General features: G+C 37.5%; 1 protein-coding gene across 1 annotated transcript; it reads right to left on the bottom strand.

Moving 5' to 3' along the window:
• Nucleotides 1–233: 233 nt before the first annotated feature.
• Nucleotides 234–19397, bottom strand: VWDE (von Willebrand factor D and EGF domains; the record flags this gene model as incomplete). The annotated part of the gene is made up of 12 exons (XM_010292519.1): nt 19394–19397; nt 17108–17292; nt 13967–14198; nt 10909–11168; nt 9316–9405; nt 8013–8157; nt 7112–7326; nt 6706–6779; nt 4600–4873; nt 3031–3239; nt 1605–2590; nt 234–370 (listed from the first exon to the last, which is right to left on the bottom strand). Coding segments are annotated over exons 1-12 (2811 nt in total), but the record flags the coding sequence as incomplete, so codon positions are not given.
• Nucleotides 19398–19921: the final 524 nt, after the last annotated feature.

Genomic DNA, 19921 nt, shown 5'->3' with positions numbered 1-19921 from the left:
ATCTCCCTCTCAGCTGCTGCTCATTCCCATTATGTTTTGTATTTCTCTTATCATGGAGGAAATAGCAATCTTGCAAAGACTTGAGTGTCTGCTGCAAAGTGCTGAGTGCCTTTGCTTTTAGTTCCTACTAAGGCATTGGGTTGTACCCACATCAATGAATAATACATTAGACATGTTTCCCCTCATTCTGTGTGAAGTTTAAAATGTAATTGTTACTATGCAGGGAGACCTACCTGTAATTTAATAATTTCACATTTCAGATTCAATGAGTCCCTGAAGCCATGTCCAAAAGCTCTTACTGACGTGCAGTCATACTGTCGAATATCACACAGCCCAGCATTCTCCAGCTCTGTAATTTCTGGAGCCTCATCTTCAAAGTAGACATTAGACAATGATTGTCAGTATATTAACTAATTTATATGCATTCACATTAAGCAATATGTTTATTTCTCTATCCAACTAAGAAAACTATGTAAACAATGAAATCAGGAGCCAGCTGAAGAAAGGCATAAACAGAAAACATTTTTTATTGTTAAAATTAATCTTAACTTTAAAGCTAGGCTTCTTGTCTTCTCTTGGAACTTGAATATTATGAAGCAGAGAAAATATTCATCTGATAAAAAACACTTGTGAATATGTGTTTCGCTTTCTCATCTATGGTTCTTTACATCACACTTGCAGATTAAAATCTAAATGAAACTCAGGCCCTAGTAATAGGAACTGGAAAGATCACAGTTATGCAATAACTTATAATGGGAAATTTTTGTTTAAAGACCGAACAAAAACATCTGCATCTGAGATGGAAGTTATTTTAGGAAATAAACTGACAAAGATTAGAACAATAAAAAACAGTTTTTATGAAGCAAAACCAGTTTATCTGACTTAAGAGGAATCAAATATTTCTTTTTATTATTCTCCTACCTCTTTCTCTATTTGCTTTTAAATAGGTCACTAAAACAAAAACATCATTGCAAAACAAAACATTAACATGTTTTGTTTTGAAAGAGTTTTGATTTTGTGGTACTTTTAATATTTTTCCAGTGTACCTGCTTAACTGAACTTTTAGTGAATGTCTTATTTACTGAAAAAAATCAAAACCCTGCCCAACTCTATTTGCTGCACCTTTTTTCTTCACGATCAATTCTGCTCCCAACACATCTAACAGTTAGCTTACAGAGATGTAACATCACCAGAGAGAAAAATATCCCACTTATAGTTAATAAACAAGATCCCATACACTATAAAAAATTAGGGAATGGATAGATGTGGCAGATCTTCCCTGAAGACGACAGCATGTGGAAACATTGCCAATCTCTTGGGGCAATACTCTTGGTTGCAAACTCACTGAGAATGCAAATTTTTAAAATCTGCCATGCCAGAAACTAAGCACATATTTTGCCCTTCAGAAACAACCCGACTGAACAGAAAACAATTATGGCTGTATTAAACTGGAACTAAATTGCTGGATAACAAACAGGGCCACTGTAGGGAAGCCCTGTCAGCATACAAAAGCAGTTGAGAAAGGCAGCAAAATAAATGTATGTATGTTGCACAAACATTGGGAACATTATTTAAGTAAATCTCATTTTTTTTCCCCTACTTACCAGACAGTATGCTGCAGTCATATGAGCTGTAGCCTTGAAAACATGCACAGCCCCATTCTGTACATTCCCCATTACCACTGCAGAGACTGGGACACTTTAATGCAGTAAGTAGGCTCTCAACTGACCCTTCAAGTTCCTGTCGGTTGAAATTTATTTCTTCTAAGACTCTCTTCTCACATTCATTCTCTAGAAGAGCTAAGGAAGCTTCTGCCCAACTGAGGTCATCTTTCAGTAGCAAATCATTAACACACATATTGATCGCATCCTCTGTTCGCTGGCCAAGAAGGCCACCACAAGATCTTCCTATACTGGAATTAGCTATTGCCTGTCCGCATAGTAACAAAGCGCTAGACTCAGTGAGGCCAGAAGGTGTGGGCCAAGAAGGAAGATACTTTTGGTCTGTGTCAGTGGCATGGTCCTCTGGGAAAAAATAACTATACCCCTCTAAGTCTGTTTGGCTAAGACTTTGGAATAGAAATACTGGATGGTATTCATAATAATTTTGGCGCTTTCCCCTAGTTGTAACAGATTGACTTTTGTGAAGATGACTACTATAACGGTAAGAATTTCTTCTAATGCCTGAGCCTGAAGTTCCTTCTCTGTCTACACCAGTATTTCCCACTGAGGTTGCAGAGACATGTGTGTTTACTACTGATGTTTTGTGAAGTTTGGTTTGATTATCCTCCCTCTGCAGAAGTGTAGATGAATCCATTTCATGTGCAGATGAACGTTTCTTTAAGCCTCTGACAAGATCAACAGGACCGAGATACTCAGCAGTGACATCCAGTCCAGGTATCAAAGAAAGAAATCTACCATTTTCACTATCTTTACAAGTCATAGGAAGTTCTGTTTTAGAAACAGTGGCTAGTTTATCCACTGATTGATATACCCCAGCATCTTCAAGCACACAGTCACAGAAGACTGTTTTTCTAGAAGATGTTAAAGCAGCAGGTGTCTTGTCAAACAAGCTATCTCCTGGTGAAATTCTGGAGAAGAAAGAAAAAGATGAAACTGTATCTGAACTTTCTTGCCCATTTTCATTGTTTTAGTAAAGTATTAATGTTTGTTTTGCATTTTGTTGTTTCATACTTCTACAGCATAGATCACAGAATCTGCAGCATACAGCTGTATTTAAGGACCCCAGTTAAATCACAAAACCATGAGAGTAACTTGCAATAGAACAATTGAGAAGAGTGGATCTTTTCTGTGTACCTTGATACTTTGTTCAAAACCTACTCAAACTCAAACTAATTTGGCTCTTCTTTTTCAATTTGCTCTAAAACTAATTATGGAATGTACTGACGACATTCTAACATTAACTTAAAAAGATAAGAAGACTTTTTTTTATTTCAACAAGTTTTTAAAAGTGCAAAGGAAAGGTTGCACCAGAAGTGATGACAATTGACTGAAACTAGTATTTTGTTACCTCCATTCCTTAATAAAAGAAAAAAGAACATTAGCATGGTTGGGGATTTCCACTCCACTTGCAGTGTGATAGTCATTCTCTGCATTTCCATCAAAGGTGCCACAGAGTCCCACTGTATGTCTGTAATCTGAACTGGGTGCTCTAAGTGTGATGCTCATTCCCCATTCACTCACGTCAGCACGAACGAAAGCTCCAGAAGAAAACAAAACCTAAAAAGAGATTGAGGATACCATCATGAGAAACATTATTTTTATTTTACCTAATAAAACCAGGTATGTTTGTTGGCGAGGAACAATTGGAAAAGGACAGGCATATCAAGACATCCCATTAAATTCTGGCTCTAACTAGATTCTAGATGAGACAAATTTGACTATTTCTTCTTCTCCTGAAGTCCTGTAAATAAAAACCCTATACATCTCAACCTTAGCAGGCAGCTAGATGGTGCACTGTAGGTCCATAAACTTCATCCACCATTAGCAGGCATACTGTGGAAGGTCAGTGATTGCAAAACCACAGAGAATGCTGCGCTGGTCACTCTTCACATGCTTGCATATAGAAAGGGATGATTCTGGTAATATGAATAGACTCTTTGGCAGCACCTTTCTCGACTTTCTTTTTGTCAGCTACATGATTGCCTGTATTAGTACTTAATACAGAGTTACTTTCTACCTGCAAAGAAAGCTCAGAATAGTCTTACATATTTACTACTTAATTTTAGGCAACTTTACAGTATCTTGAAAGAAATGCTAGCAGTCTCAAGAACAAAATCCACTACAAGTTGAAATGCTGTTTCTATTACTAACTTGCTGTACGAATACGAGCAAGTCACTTAATTTTTCTGGTTCCTCAGTATCCTTTTAATTTCTCTGTTGCCTAATGTCATCTTAATATTTAATATCTGAGGTCTTCAGATGAAGTGCTTCAGATAAAAGTTAAATATTTAAAATAGTCTTATACTGACAGTCAAACCCAATTTGAAAGGGCATATCTGTTTTTATGGCTTGACTTCCAGACCAACAGAGTGACTCATTTTTACATTCTGTTTCATTTGAAATTTGGTGGAGTCCTACAGCAATTCTACCTACAAAAGAAAAGCTACAGGAAATTATAAAAGCAAACGTGAATATTTATCTGAGGACCACATTCTCTAGAGAAACCATCTATAGTTCTAATTGACTGGATGTCATTTGGCATACTTAATTATCCGCATGCACAGATTCCTATATGACACTGGCATGAGCAAAACAGAGCATATAGAGATCTCATTTTGGAACATTAGGGCTGCTAAACAAGTGCATATTGAATCTGAAAACTGCACCTTCCACACACAGGTTGTATACTGTGATTGACAACATGGTTCCAGAAAGGTATACACATCGTTGTTTTCAAGGATAACTTCCTTCACTTAAAAGAAAAACAGTGGCCAAAGGACTACGACTGTAAAATAAACATTATCCTATTGCTTAATTGCAGAAAATAAAGCATGTTTTAGTTCTGAAGTTGGTATGAATTGGTAAAAATAATTGCTGAGATAACCATTATGTCCACAAGCAATTATTTACTACTTACTGTTACTTTTCTTCCTAGGTAGGATTCAGTGATTCTGACATTGCTTCCTGTTATGTCTCTACTTATTACAGATAAGTGTGGCTGTGACTCACGTAGCTGACCACTGCACATGTCAAATGCAATTATGTCACTTCCTTCTTTGGCAACAAAGCCACAGTTACAGGATGCTGGGTAGTGAAGACTTCCACAGTCCCACTGGCGAACATGAACTTCAAAATCTCTAGACGTACTCTTATAGAGAACAAATGTTCCTGTTTTAAAATTGTCATAGAGTCTGGAATAAAAAGAATAGTGCGTGATATCACTTTGGTTATAAAATAACTGTATCATTAAAACAGATTTCTCATGTTTGGTGAACTGTGATACTGCAACTCATTTTCCTCATTTTCCTTCCATTTGCCTCAGAAAAAACAAACAATACAACCCACAAACCAACACACAGCTTTGTTCTGAACAAACACCATCATATTTTCCTCTGGGCAGTTCTAAATCAAAAAAATGAAACCTGTTTTACAGCAGAAAAATAAGGAATAAAAAAAGTATCATGAGTGGAGTATATGTAGAGGATGGTTGTAAATGGAAACATAACTGTGAAGCCACTGCCATTCTTTGATTTTTTTTTTTTTTTTTTTTAAGAGTGCTTATGACTGGGAACAGGAGGGTACTTCTCAACCTTTGTGTTTCTACAGCAATACACCTATGCAGCGAGAGCAATATGATGCACAGCAGTGTGCACATGGGGGGCAGCTGCTGAAGACTGCATAAGTACCCTTGACAAAATGATTTAGAAAGTCACATACTTTATAAAAGGTCTGCTTTATTAAGATGTAGATGGAGATTGCTTCTTTCCAAAGATTTGAAAATTATTTAAGATGAAAACCATAAATACCAACTTCCTTTTTTTTTTCCCTTAGGGTTAGCCATCTGTTCCCTGAAGCAAGGTTAAAATAGCCAGTTTAATAATTCAGCAGTAAGAAGGGGGGAAAAAAAAAAAAAAAGAACGGGAAAAAACCCACAAAATTCTGCTGCAAGTTTAACAGCCTCTTGGCTATAAACGGCATTTGACAGCTAATTGCAGAATGGCTATTTGCTTTGTGTATAATGGGCCAGCAGACAAACTGCAGATGGCTACCCTACTGGGACTGCACAGGATTACCTGCGATTCAGTAAGGACAGTTCCTTTCCTATTTGTTTCCCCAGTTTGTAAAATAAAGTAGCCACAGACTTTATCCTTAAAAAGGAAAGTTCTTTCCCTGCAGCATCATTGCTTCATAAGAAAGCTTGATCACAGTGCATCGACAGTTAAAATGCCCAGTGAAGCCATCCCTATAATTTTCACTAAAAGGCAAATTGCAAGGATAGCACTGTGACAAGTAATACAATAAAGTCAATGGGGTTATCAGAGAAGCAATTACAACTTGTCTTTTCCCTTCTGCTATCAAGTTCACAAGAGTGTGGTTGTGGGCTGAACAGCTTTTTTTGGATATCCCTTTTTCTCATCCTGCCACTTCAAGAAATGTGCTTCTGCAAGCAGACAACATACAAGTCTGCATGTGGAACCTGTGTTTGTTTTGACACCTTCCACGAATTAGAAACATTTTGAAAGACAGAAGCATACCAAAAACATGCCAGCTGTGGCCAAGGAAGCTGTCTTCACTTCAGAAAGAAGGTCAGTGATGTGCAAGTGACAACAGTAAGTAAGCTGCTTCCAACGCCATTAATGAACTCAGAACAACGTTACACAGACAGCAGATGGCTTTTAGCAACTTGATCCTTACAGGGATTCAGACACTGACACACAGAAATAGGGAAACTATGCTGTAGACATATTTGCCATCCTTCTCTAAAAGTGGAAATAGTCCATTTGCTGCACTCTTTTGCCACAACCCAAAACTTACACTTAGAAAAACAAATATTACAAGCGTCATCATGACTGGCAAGCTTTTACTAGCTACAGCATGTTTATCCTTATTGTCCAAGAAAGAGTATAAAATGCAGAGTACAGTTCTGGAGAACTACAGCTAACTTGTATCACCAGCATACATTAAAAAAAAAAAAACCAAAAACACCACCACTTAAAATTAAGAGCAGCAATCTAGTGATTACCTTCCATCAAATGTAATTATATGAGGGTCAGTAAATGAGTAGCAGTAGGCAGTGGGTAGATCCTTTACTGTAATCTTCAAGACAAAGAAGCACATAGTGAGCCATGTCAGCTTAAGAAATAAACAAACTCAGGCACATTATTTATCTTATCACACTAGTTTACTTTCTAATAAATATGTCATAATTTTAACCAATCTAAGTAGTCATAATAATATTCAAATGTTTAAAAACCCCAACTTAATTCAAATGAAGATGCAGCATTTGAATGAAAACAAAACAATGGAAAATTGACCATTTAGAAATCTTGGTGTGAGCCAGCATGTCACAACCAAAATAGATGTTTCATTTACATCAGCCACATTTCTGGCCTGTTGGGTTTAGAGAGCTTAACATGAAGATTTTCAACCTGTGCGCTTCCTGGAACATAGCCATTCCACAGGAAATTCTCACTGGATATAGGTTTGACTGCAATTCTGGTAATTCTGTCTCCATCCTGCATAAAGTCTGTCACAGCAGTGAAATAAATTACAGCTTGACTACAGATTCCGTTATTGCAGGGTTTCTGGAGAAGATCCACATGACAAGAAGAAAGAGCCAAGTTTAAACCTAACTGCTCTTTACCTGTTTTAAAGAAAGCACATCATTAGTGAGTTTTCCTCTAAACAAGTCACATTTTGTATACTACTGTTAATATAGATACTAACTTATTTACAAACGTTTTCATAAACGAAAATAACTATGCATTTTCCTTGGGTTTGCTCATGCAAAACCCTCTCTCTACATCTTCATACACACACCCAAGAAAATGGTTTTGAATTTTCCGGTTTGATAGCCAAATGGAAATCGTGATAGGCTTGCTGATGTGACATAAAAATGGTTGTCCGCACAGGCAAGGCTCCTCCTGGGGCTCACAGGACTTGTGCTTGAGAAACTACTACAGAAAATTGTAATAGTAAAAGGTGATGACTTTGCGACTACATATACAATACTTGCAACACAACAGGTCAACAAAATGAACTGAGTTATAAACTTTGCCAGTATTACAGTATTCTGTCTATTCAAGTTAAAGAATAGGGCTCTGATATCCACAGCTGCCAAAAACACCTGCTAACTTCAACAAGTAATGGATTATGGACACGTTCTTCCATACTTTCAGCAGCAGTATATACAGCCTGTGAATATTTTATTTTAACATTTTAGAAAGTATTTTATACTGTAACAGCTTCTCCAAAGAAGCAGACCAAAGAGAATATTTCAAAACACACATTAAACATACAAAATGCAACAAAAATCAGGGTATTACTTACCTTCATCAACAGTGTTTAATGTTAGTGAGATTTTGCAGTCACTTTCAAGCTGGCTAAATTCAGGGCAAGGAATAGGAATGTTACTTTCTATTGCCAGTCTGTATTCCTTTCCATCTTCTGATATATCATATGTTTCCGGATGTATCTAACGCATAAGAAATTGTGCTTAAAATGCAACTTTGTGGGCGAACTGCAGTATTGCTTACTAACCAGCTAGGGGTAAAGTATAAAAATCTAAAAAGACGAATGCCATGGTGCATGGCCTGCTCCACTTGATCAAGCTTATTTAGATGGTCTGAAGAGCAGTGGCATAATGAGAAGAGGACACCGGAGCAACAGCCTTGAGAATAGGTGCAAGGATTAGGAAAAGGCAAGAGTAAAGGCTAACTAGAAAGGTAAGGATTAGCAAACTACATTAACACCAAAAAAACTTACTCTCTGGATAACTTCTGGAAACTAAAAGACAAGCAGTTTGCTTATTGTCTGGGAGGAAGCGGAAAGAAGATACCTACAGGCAGCAATGTCCCAGAAGTATTTGTAAACACCGTATTTCTCCTGGGATTCCTCTCTGTAAACTTACAACTCAGCTCACTATAGATACATAATCAAAAATCAGTAACAGAGGCCTAGAACTGCGCGTTGTACATTGGGTGAACCAGGACTACCCCAACAGCAGTCCCCTTCTGGGACTGGGGTCCCATTCCTGGCCATCAAATTGGTTCCTTTAGCTACAGCCACAGTACGAGTTAAAATGCGTTTGGATGCTGGTCTCTGACCAAGTGACACGGCGCAGCTCACGCCCCGGTATCCCTCTCTGCGCCTCACCCGTCCCTCATCCCCATGGCCAACTGGGAAGGGGCCCCGGCCTAGGCTATCCCGTCAGCCATGCGCTGGCAGAGCCTGTTGGCATAGGCCAAAGTCACTTCAGAAAGGGCAGCAGCAGTTAAATGTAATGGAGAAAAGCGTGCCGGGGCTCAAGTCCGAGCTCTGGCCCTCCTTAGGTTACAAATACAGCATCAGAGTCGACTCTAGCTGACACAGGTCGGCGCTTTCATCACGGTGTTATAACTTAAGTGAGTTGCCGATTCAGCCTTCCGGCACCTTGAGTACATGGGGAGCATAGAAACAGCTTAACTCTTCTGCGTTTTGGCAAATTTAAGTTCACTACAGCTAACAATATGCTCTATTAAATCACAGTTAACACATTTTGAGTACCTTCTAGTCAGAGGACTAACTGCTGTAGCAATACTGAGAAAGACTCCTACTACAATAAAGTAAAACATCTATTTTCTTTCAAAATTACCTTAATGCCAGCAAAAAATTCCTTGCTCTCAACAGAAGAGCTTTGTATATCTGGCTTCTCCATGAAAAAAGCAGAACTGCTACAGTAGATCTGTAGGGCAAAAACAAAATAATAGAGTACTTTTTTGATATGGAGTGGTCATGTGAAGATAAAACCCAGCCATCATGGGTCAGCCTGATGGATTCATCATGCCCAGATTATGAATCTGTCAGAAGTTACCAACTGCCAGTGCTGCTTAAGAAAAACACAGAAACAGATCAAGTGTCCTAAGATCTTTTCCTGGCATACCCAACCAGTGATGCAGAGACTTCCTGAACTAAAGGCTGCATATGAACCATCATATTTAACAAGCACCTAAGTCTCCATGGATTTAACAAATCCCTTGTGAAGCATTTCTACACTCCATTACATCTTGTGGAAATGTATTCTGTACTATATTACATGTTATTTACTCCTTTTTGTCCATTTCACATTTGTTGCCTTTTAATTTTGTTGAGTGCCCATCAGAACTTAGATTATGCAAAACAACCACCCCCTCCTCCACCTCTTCTTACTTTTTTCCTGGTGTTATGGGCCTGAACAACCTTTTTCAAGCTGAAGAATTTACTGCGATTCCTCTCCGCTGAACCAGCTTCATGCTACTAGACACTGTGGTTTTGCTTTGGTTTTGTATTTTTTGTTTGTTTATTTTGCTGTAACCCTTTTGACATATGTTGACTACACATGCAGTATTTGAAATGTGAGAAAACCAAGGATTCATAGCAGCAGCAGGTTATTTATGACTGTGCCTTCCCTTTTGACTGTCACTGAGCTAACACTGTCAGGCAAATATTCACAAAGTCCCCAAAGGATTTTTGAGGATTAGCAGTTGCTGTTGTCCATAAGCTATCCAAGCAGCCTGGCTTTGGCTTGAACACACATGCACACGCACACCAACCACATGCTTTTTTGTTTTTCATTTTGGCCAGGAAAAATTAACCTGTATTTTGGTACATACAGGTAGAAAGCTTATTGACTTTCCAATGTTTAAGCTTTTTAAAGTTACCATGAGAGCCTAGATACTGATTCTGCTACCACGGAAGATAATGCAGGTACTCCCACTGCTTTTGATGGCAGGTATTAAACCATTTAAACCTGATCCTAGAGACAAAAACATCAAGCAGCAGCTCATTATTGATTCAAAGAAAGTATACCTATCCAATGAATCCGCAACACGGCTTCTCACAACCTCTATCTCTTACAGCTTCTCACTTAGATGCAGTTGCATCCAAAAATCCTCTTAATTTACAGTATCAAACACAATCACAGAGGAGGATGAAGATGATGCATCTTGAATATAACATTTATCTCCTGGAGGCACACTATACTATACTGAGACAGTCTCAAACCTTAACGGCAGTGATAATTAGTGATAAATATATTTGTGGTACTTCCACATTCATATGGGCACTGTCGGTGTAAACAACAATTAGAGGCAGTACAATTCTGCCAAGAAAAATTATACAGCAAGGTGCTGGAACTCTAATAACTGTTAGTGTCTACTGAGCCATATTTACAAAGATACAAAGAGACCGTAATTATTTTTTAACGTACTCTGTCTCCAAGTCTGACATGTTTCCCATCTAGTTCTAGAAGTGAGAACATATGAACTGCTGTCTCATGCTTCAGTTCTTCTTTGACACCTTCAGGAGAAAGTCTTGACCAAGTTACAATGAATCCAATCGAGATGTTTGCAAAAGGAACGCCAAAGGTACACCTTAGGTAAATGCTGTCTTCAATCAACTCTGCTACAACTTCAGGAATGGCTGGTAGTGGTGGTGACACAGATGGAGATGATGAAGGAGCCAGTTTACCTAGTCAAACAGAAGTGTGTTTTGTGCTTTTTATTCTGTGCAAAAACAGTATCAGATGAAATGTCATTGACACATATTTTGTCAATTAATACACTAATAATATTTACCTTTTTCATATGTGGAAATACTACATAACTGCTTAGAGTATCAGAGAAAATATGTATGTTCTTTTATTAATTATTAAAAAGAGAAAAACTCTTTATCAGCCTTTGATTATACTCTAGCCCATAGGAAGGTGCTGGAGGGGTGAGTGGAACGACAACAAGGGAGTAAAATACAAGTAATTATTTTACCAGACAAGAGAGAGGAACTTGCAAAGGAATTTGCCTGACAGAAGAATATTTCCTCTGTTTATGGGGGGGGGGGGGCTACATAAAAAGGAACAGAATAAGCAACAAGTATGCTTTGTAGATTCATCTTATATTTGACTGCCAAAGAACCAAAGTAATCTGTAAATCAGCATTATTAAAATTACTTTTTAACATTTTGATTCTTATTCTGAACATTATGCTGAAAAAGTACTTTTGTAATCTAAGGTCTGAAATTACCTCCAAACTGCTCATTTTGCAACAGACCTAGCAACACTGTCGATAACATGAACATGTTTTTACTCAAGACAGACTATGACTAAATTTTGACATTATTGGGTCACAGATGCACAGAAATTCTTGACAATCAAAACAAAATACTTACTGCTACAGATGCCTTGAATTTCCACTCCCTCGGGATCACAGCTCTGTGGCTTTGCATCTGAAACAACTATAAAATGTTCTTAAATTGTCCATTCACACACATACATACAGAATATGTACACCAATGCTCTTAAATTATTGCCCTATGTTAAAAATACACCAAATATCACAAGACACTAACTGAAGTGTGAATCAGCAGAACAGAAGCAATCTTGTAATCAGATTCAGATACAATTATGGCAGCAGTCAGTACAAGGCCTTGGCATTGGAAATCACAAGTAGACTGGCTACACCTAGGAGGAAGGGTACAGAACATTCCACCACCTCTACATTTTTTACTGCAGATGTACCCAGCCAATGCTTAGATGTTGTTAGTGAATAAAAAGGAACTAAATTACTGTCTTGAACACCTGTTTTGTCATCTCAAATCCACATCTGAATACTTATTCATTAATTGTAACCCTGGACAGCCAAATTCAGTGCAAACCTTGAAAAAAATCATCTTTCCTACAGGGTCCTGAGAAAAAAGTGCTTATGCACTGCTGTTGTTTGGTACTTTGAACATTATAAAAAAAAAGTTGAACTTTGATTAAACATGAAAATACCAGTGCATTTGTAACAGGAGTAAAAAGAGGTTAGTCACTCCACTCAAACCAAGCCAAAAAGGCAGCAGCAACACTGAAAACGCCATTTACCAAAAAGAATGAAGAGCAGACTTTGATGTTCCACACTTCAGTGACACAGTGTTTGAATTCCTTAGCATGTTCAGGAGAGACTGTTTGAAAATTTGCATCAAGTGTTTACAGCTATCAAATGTTAAAAGAGGAAACACGCTACACATGGTAACCTAGATACAAAAAGCAGCACAAGAGTACAACACACTTCACAGAAAACATCATCTTAAAAGAGGGCTTTTAAACTCAACATGTGTTTCAGATTTACAGTATTCAGCAGAGCCAAACCAGAGTTGTGTTTCTTGCCTACTTTGTTTTCAGGCAGTAAAAATTTGCTAGCTCGCTGCCTATGATTTTTATATCCTCTTTCCTCTTCATGAGGCATCATTCAAAGTAAATGCAAAGTCCTACAGTGCAGGAGTTCTTCATTGCTTCAATCACTTGCAGGCTGAAATGTCCCCTTTCTGGCATTTTTTTTCTGTTTATTACCCTTGGAGAATGTCTTAACAACTGGACCTAAAGTTATAATGATGGGCCAATAAAGCACCAGAAAACCCACTGATAGTTTTGCTATTAAGCTTTTGAAAGCAGTCAGTAATAGGGAATATGACTTAGGGCAATATGGTATATGATGCATAAAAATATTACTAGTATTTTCACAATGGTGTGTTATACAAGCTAATAAGAATTTCCTACCACACTAATTTGTCACTATTTCATAGTATTTATAACTGTAAGGATTTAACCATGCTTCCCTTAAATTATCTAAAGCATCTAGCATGAATAATGAAATACTGAAGTTTTGAGCTGAACACGAACACACTTTTGCAGCACAAGGGTCCACGACAAAGGCAAACGTTGCAAAAGGAAACCACTTCAGTTCTTTCTCATAGTACTAATAAAGTATGTATCAGTAGAGCATTTCTGTGTTGGATTTTCTTCTATCAACAACATGTACACTCTCCAGAAAGATGGTAAGAGAGTTATAGTAAGAAAAATATTCCTAACAACAGTAAACAATAATTGATATAAATACCGTTTGGTCAAGTTCTTAAATAAAATTTACTCCAACACATAATTCTATGCATATTCAGTAATGGGTATTTGCAGAGTATGAGTGCCACTGTAGGTACTCTGAATTTTGACTTCTAGATGTGTCTTATATCCCCACCTCATTGTATGGAAAATTTCAATTCTTAAGTTTCCGAGCTTTGAACAATACTTGGGTGCTAAATGTAAGTTAAAAAGGGGTGGTGTGAAGCCACCTTACCACACCAAATCATTTTCCTATTGTATCAATATTAAAAGTAAGGATTGCAGGAAATTTTAGCACATATAACTATTTCCACACATTTCTGCTCAGCCAAATATCAGAGAAACAGACTCACTCATAAACACACCCACAGATGAGTTAGAGCATGTATTTTCTCACCTTCTGCACAATACCCCATGCACCCTTGGGTGGGCTGCAGCAAGTAAACAAAGAAATCTCCACAGTTCCTCACACTGACAGGGATTCGGAAAAGACAGCAATCCTTTGACGCGCTGAAGAAAAACTGCCATGTAGCACAAGCTGTTAACTGTTTGATCTCACCAGGCCGAGGCATGGATTCCGATTCCCTCAGGGACAACCAGACAGGGGCTTGAGTACCACAGTGATTCATCTTCAGCACCGGAGGAAAACATCAGAAAATGGTTAATGCTGTATCAACCTGTTGCTGTGCTTTAATGAGAGGTACATTATTAAGTTCAATTGATTTCCTGCATGAGCTTTTAGCAAAGTTTAGATGGTATATTTGAAGGCTTGCTTATATTCCTCCTCTAGGTTGAATGCAAATACACACAAAAGAGACTTAAGTCCTTCTTTGAATCTAATGAATATGTGTTTTTAAAGACAGGCTATAATTCAGTGCCTGGGAAACCTAATCAGGGGTCACACCCAAGTGTTTTGCCCAAAAAAGCTAACAGTTATGGCTTAATGAGTTTCTCTACACCCATTAACCCATAGCAACCAACTGTGTGAATGCTATCAGAGCACAGCAAACACAGGGTAGAACATACGTATGCCAAATATCAACCAAAGGTGCTAAAGCTGACACGTCTTTTCTGCCATTTGCAGTGGACTGAAGGCTCAGCTAACCTCCTGGATTTCATCTAAGAGATGAGGCCAGCTGATGCAAGGTTGTTGGCTTGCAGCCCTTGCCAAAAATGCAAGACACCTGTTAAGACCTGTCTGTCTTTCAATTCCCCACCTTTAGAAACAGATGCGCTTGTGGCACTCCCCTACCCACCACGCTGACTTTGTAGCAACCCTGAATACTTTGGTGTTTACGAAGCAGTGGGCTTCAAAAGGTCTGTAGTTCAGATGCCAGTTCAACAGGTGATTTAAGAGGGCTGTTGCTCCCTCTCTTGCAAACAAAAGCCTTGTTTTTTGTTTGTTCAGTGCTTTTCCTCACAGATTGAGAAGAGTGCTGTGGAATATTCCCCTTCACCCCTCACCACTGTGGCTATGTGAGGTCTTCAGGTCAAGGAAGCTGCCATGCAGGTCACAGCTTAACAGTAGTACCAATGATGGTAACCAAAGCATAAGTCTGATTTAGCAGACACCAGAGTTTACCGGTGGAATACAGAAAAATGAATCCTGAGGAAAGGAGACAAAGAAGGAATCTGGTTCATGGGTCACCAGAATGAGTTAAAGATCACCTCCTGTCTTTCATGTGGTGCAGAAACCAAACCGAAGAGAAACACCTAGAAGGACATAGTGTGTTAAAGCCAGCATTTGGAAATTTTTTACATGAAAACTATTAATCTGAAATTGTGAGATTTTGAGAACCTTTTCTCCTTCATACATCACCTCAAGTATTCCTTTCTTCAACCTGATAGTGAAACAAGGTCTCAGATGATCTTCTGTTTAGACCTCTTGGTCTCAAGTCTAAAGACCACTGCAGACCCACTGAGCACTTAGTCATCTCAAAAGTATACCCTTTTTTCTTAATCTAGAATATCTAAGTCAGCCATCAATCCATCAGGCAGACAGAATTAATGAGAAGTAGACAGAAATGGGATGGATTCTTTAACAGAGTCTGAATCTTTGACAAGGATTAAATAAAGCTATAATAAAAGTTCTCCTAAAGGGAAAGAAAGGAGGAAACTTCCCAAACAAGACATCCATTTTAGTTTGGTTTTAATGCTTTGACTTTAATATTTCAAAATAAATGTCTTGGTTTTGTCAACAGATGCAAAGAAGCAGATGTCAGTGCATAAATTTCATTTGCTCAGTAAGTTTTGAATCAATCTCTTTCCAACTGTAATTATCTGGTCTCCTCTGTGTTAGGATGGTAGCCTATTTTTACTAAATATTTACTAAGCATTGAGAACTTTCGTCAGATTTCTAAAACTTTCCTAGACAATCTAAGCGTGTACCTTGCTATCCTAACCTCTGTTCCGAAAAATGCATTGTTTTTTCCCCTGGTTTATCATGCTGGTTCTTTGTGTAAAAGTATCCATTTTGAGAAAATACAACTACTTAGTTGATTTGTTTGTATTCTATCTAACTGAAAGAAAGTCCTTCAGGAATCATACTTTCTGCTAGTTTTTTGCAGTGTAAAAGCCTGAATAACAGTAGCCTCTGCAGCACAGCCCTCTGAGCCCTGGAGTCAGCTGCACATTAAAAGTACTTCAGTGGCTTTATACTGCTGTAAAGATTTAATAAAAAATGACATTTAATAAATAAACATGTAAATAAAAACAAGAGGGGCTGCTATAAACTCAATTTAATTTTCTTAGTCTGTTTTAACTCTTATATTCCTTTAAAAGTGTTTCATTGTTGGGCTTTGCTTTTCTTTTTTTTAAGAAACTGTGACCAGGCAATTTCAATTCATTAGAAAAATCATAGGTAAAATATTCTAATGACATTTTTACTTTTTTAAAATACAGAAATGTTTTAAAATAGGAAACTACGAAGCTGTGTCTCCTTACAATGTAACTATTACAGAGATGTTGGAACACTTCCAAAATTAAGCATTGCAAGTCTAAAGTATTAAATATTCCAAGTAATTCTTGAGTCTTAGGGCACTTGCAGATGACAAGGCAACTAATCTTCAGTTAGCTCTGTTAGTTCAAGTCATTTTAGGAGTAATCTCTTCTCTCTAACATGATCGCTTTAAAAGCTCCACAATTACTGGATTCACGTGGCTGCAAGTTTATACCAATTTCACATGGCCTTCCTAACAGACTGACCATCACATAGTTGCAGCTTTACAACACGATATCCCTGATACGCTGCCACTGAGAAAATCTTCTTTAGCAGTGACTACAAATGTCAGGTTTTGAGTGCTCTAAAAAGGACGTAATTTATCATCCTCTGCTATTGCCCATTCGGTGTAAAATTTTCAATACTTAAAACTTAATTGTCCAGTTAACACATTTTAGTATACTCCAAGTATTTAGAGGGAATAAGTATTCCGTATTCCTCCACATCAGTCTCCATAATCATATTGTTTTATACCTATCCTACTGAAAAATTCATAAGAAAAATATGTATTTCTCATAATCAAATGAGTTGTAACAATACCTCTACGCACTTGGTTGGCATCTCAGCAGGCTTATCAAAAATCATAAAGCGATACCATCCTGGTGTTAGGGAATGGTCACATATTAAATCCTGAATAGCCGATTGCTGGAGGCGGGATGAATCAAAATCAACGCTTCTGTAAGGGTTCTGCAGGACCTGATGTCCACCAGGAGAGCATTCAAAAACTGTGGAGTAAGAGTATTTCAAGTATCAAGATGGAATGCTTAACAAGTATGTTAGAAAATATGTATTTTAAACTGGGAAACATGGACATATCGCAATATGATGTGAAGCTATTTTGACTGAAAAATATATTGAAGTCTTAGTAACAACAACAAATGGGTATGTTAGCACTCTAAAATTTAATAGAATTCATCATGTGGTAACTTCTCCTTCTTTAAGGGGAAAATAAATGCAAATTAATAACCACATTAGGTATTTACCCCAGCTGTAGAAACAACTTTTTCTCTGGACTTTGACTTTCTAGTTCCACTGACGTTTCTGAAACCAAACAACCTGAATAAAAATGGAGTGTCAGAAATACATGAGGATCAAAATCTTACCTCAAGAAGAGTAAGGACTGTGCAAAGGTCTTTTGTAAATAGGCTACCATGATAGAGGGTTCCTATGTATGAAATGAAGAATTCCCTCAAGTGGATGAGAGGTAGTTGCATACAATTTGCGTGCGTACATGCAGATCATAGCAAAAGTGTCTATGGAAATGGGCAAATACTTAGTTATACATTTTAAGTCAATTTACATGACTGATATGCTAAATTTTAATAAAGTAAATACAACTGACAAATATATTTTTGGACATCTACGTGACCTTGTGGCCTGAAAAAAAATCTCAAAATTGATGGCAGGTAAAATGAAGGATCAGAATCTGAAGAAGTCTTTATGGCAGTTTTTTTTAAAATGCAGACTTATTCAGAAGTATTCTTCTGAATTCAGAATGCCAGAATTTCTCAGTCTGATCTGGCATCTCAGTTGACTTCTGTCAAAGACAGTGACAATAAACGTTCTGGCTAATGGTGTATTTGCATGCAATGTACTGAATTCTTGCTCAGGAATGTGCTTGGTAAGTGAAAGTAGGGACAAGTAAAGTAAGAGAATGTTTATAAAGAAATAATGTTTAAAATATACGTATCTCTTTACCTTGCTTTTAAAAATGGATACCAACTGACAATGACTCTGAATGGAAGCTCAGGTTATACTGAATGACACAGTTTAATTCTTGCCCCTACCGTGCCACTAATGCACTAAATAAATGCAGCTGTAAGCAAAGCTCTGCATTTTGAATATTAATAGTCTGATCTTCAATTTTCGCTCCTGGGTGTTTTTTTATTTTTCCTATATTTTGCATGGTGTAATTGTGTCACTGATTACAAACATATTTTGGGTCAAATGCGCTACCTGCCACATTCTTTCGTAACGTTGTTCAGATAACCACAATTACAAAACAGTTTCAAAATCAGGTAATTCCCCTCCTTTAAATGGAGAAGATACCCCCATGAAAGAACAGGCTTCATCTCTGTCAAGCACAGTATGAGAATCCTATAGTCTTTCAAAGACTGAAGATTTAATCTGATATGGCTTTAGGCTACCCAGGCAGGTAACAATAGCTTTATCTTCTATCCTCTAAGGGCAGATGGAAGTCAGTGTGATTGACTGTGCCACCACTGTGCTTCTGAGTTGCTTGTAGCAGCCTGTAGGCTATTCATGTCCATACAAGTTGACCTTAAGGAGAATTTATCCCTCATTGGAATTTGAAGAAAAGCCTGTGAAGAATCACAGGTCAGTCATGTGTGTTATTGAAATGTTTTCCAAGCAAGCTTCAGCACAAGCAGTTTACGAACCATGGTGAAAGTTTCTTCCTGTCTTCTATTTTTTATCGGAATTCTCCCTTTCATACAGCACCCTCATTAGTTTTCTTTCCTGTAACTGAATCACTCCTGAAACAATTAATATCCGTTACCTTTTCCATTAATAAATCAAGCTAGACATAAGACAAGTCTTTATTTTCTTTTCCTCCACAGTTTAATTAGATCATTGTTTGATAGATCTTTAAAACATCTGACTGTGCTCACTTGTAATAGGGTTATAAATCCTACTAAAGATCAAATTATACGTTTCTTACTATTATGCACATCACTTTAAAATGTCACCCAGCTCTTTGGGTATTCTTTCTCCCTTTTTAGAAGTACACTAGTATTTCCATAGTTATTGCTTGGAAATCTCATGTTGCATAACTGGTTGATTTTTTCTTTCTTTTATTTTCCTTACCCATTCTGCAAAACAACTAAAAATAACGGCCATCATAAATAATACAAATTAAAATATTATTAAGCATCTGACTGTGTAACTGATGTGCTGTCTAACTCCAGCAACAGCAGAAACAAGTAAAACTATCATATTTATGGACACATACACAACACCGAATGTTGTGTTCTCTGTGAAAAAATTACCCCTGCACACCAGACCCACTCAAATCACAGGCATTTAAGAGAGGAGTTGGCTAAATTTTCCACTGAAATTATTTCATTATTCAGGATTTTTATTAAAAAAAAGAAAACAAATGATGTGAGCATTCTTTCAAACTTCATTCTCAGAATGACACATACCAATTTTGCTCTAACGCTCCAGAAAAACTTGCCTGTGTCTAAAACCCAGCAATTTGCAACCCAGTGAGTCAAGTCTGACAAAATAATAAGGAACTGAAAACAGTCTGATACTTGAAAGTGCTATGGAAGCTTACCTACAGGGCAAGCTTACCTACCAGCTCTGCCTAGTATGGGACAAACACTGAAGTAT

This window comes from Phaethon lepturus, unplaced genomic scaffold, assembly GCF_000687285.1.
Source record: "Phaethon lepturus isolate BGI_N335 unplaced genomic scaffold, ASM68728v1 scaffold56808, whole genome shotgun sequence".
Lineage (NCBI taxonomy): Eukaryota > Metazoa > Chordata > Aves > Phaethontiformes > Phaethontidae > Phaethon > Phaethon lepturus.
The sequence above is the reverse complement of the archived record's forward strand: the minus strand, read 5'-3'. Positions and strand labels throughout refer to the sequence as shown.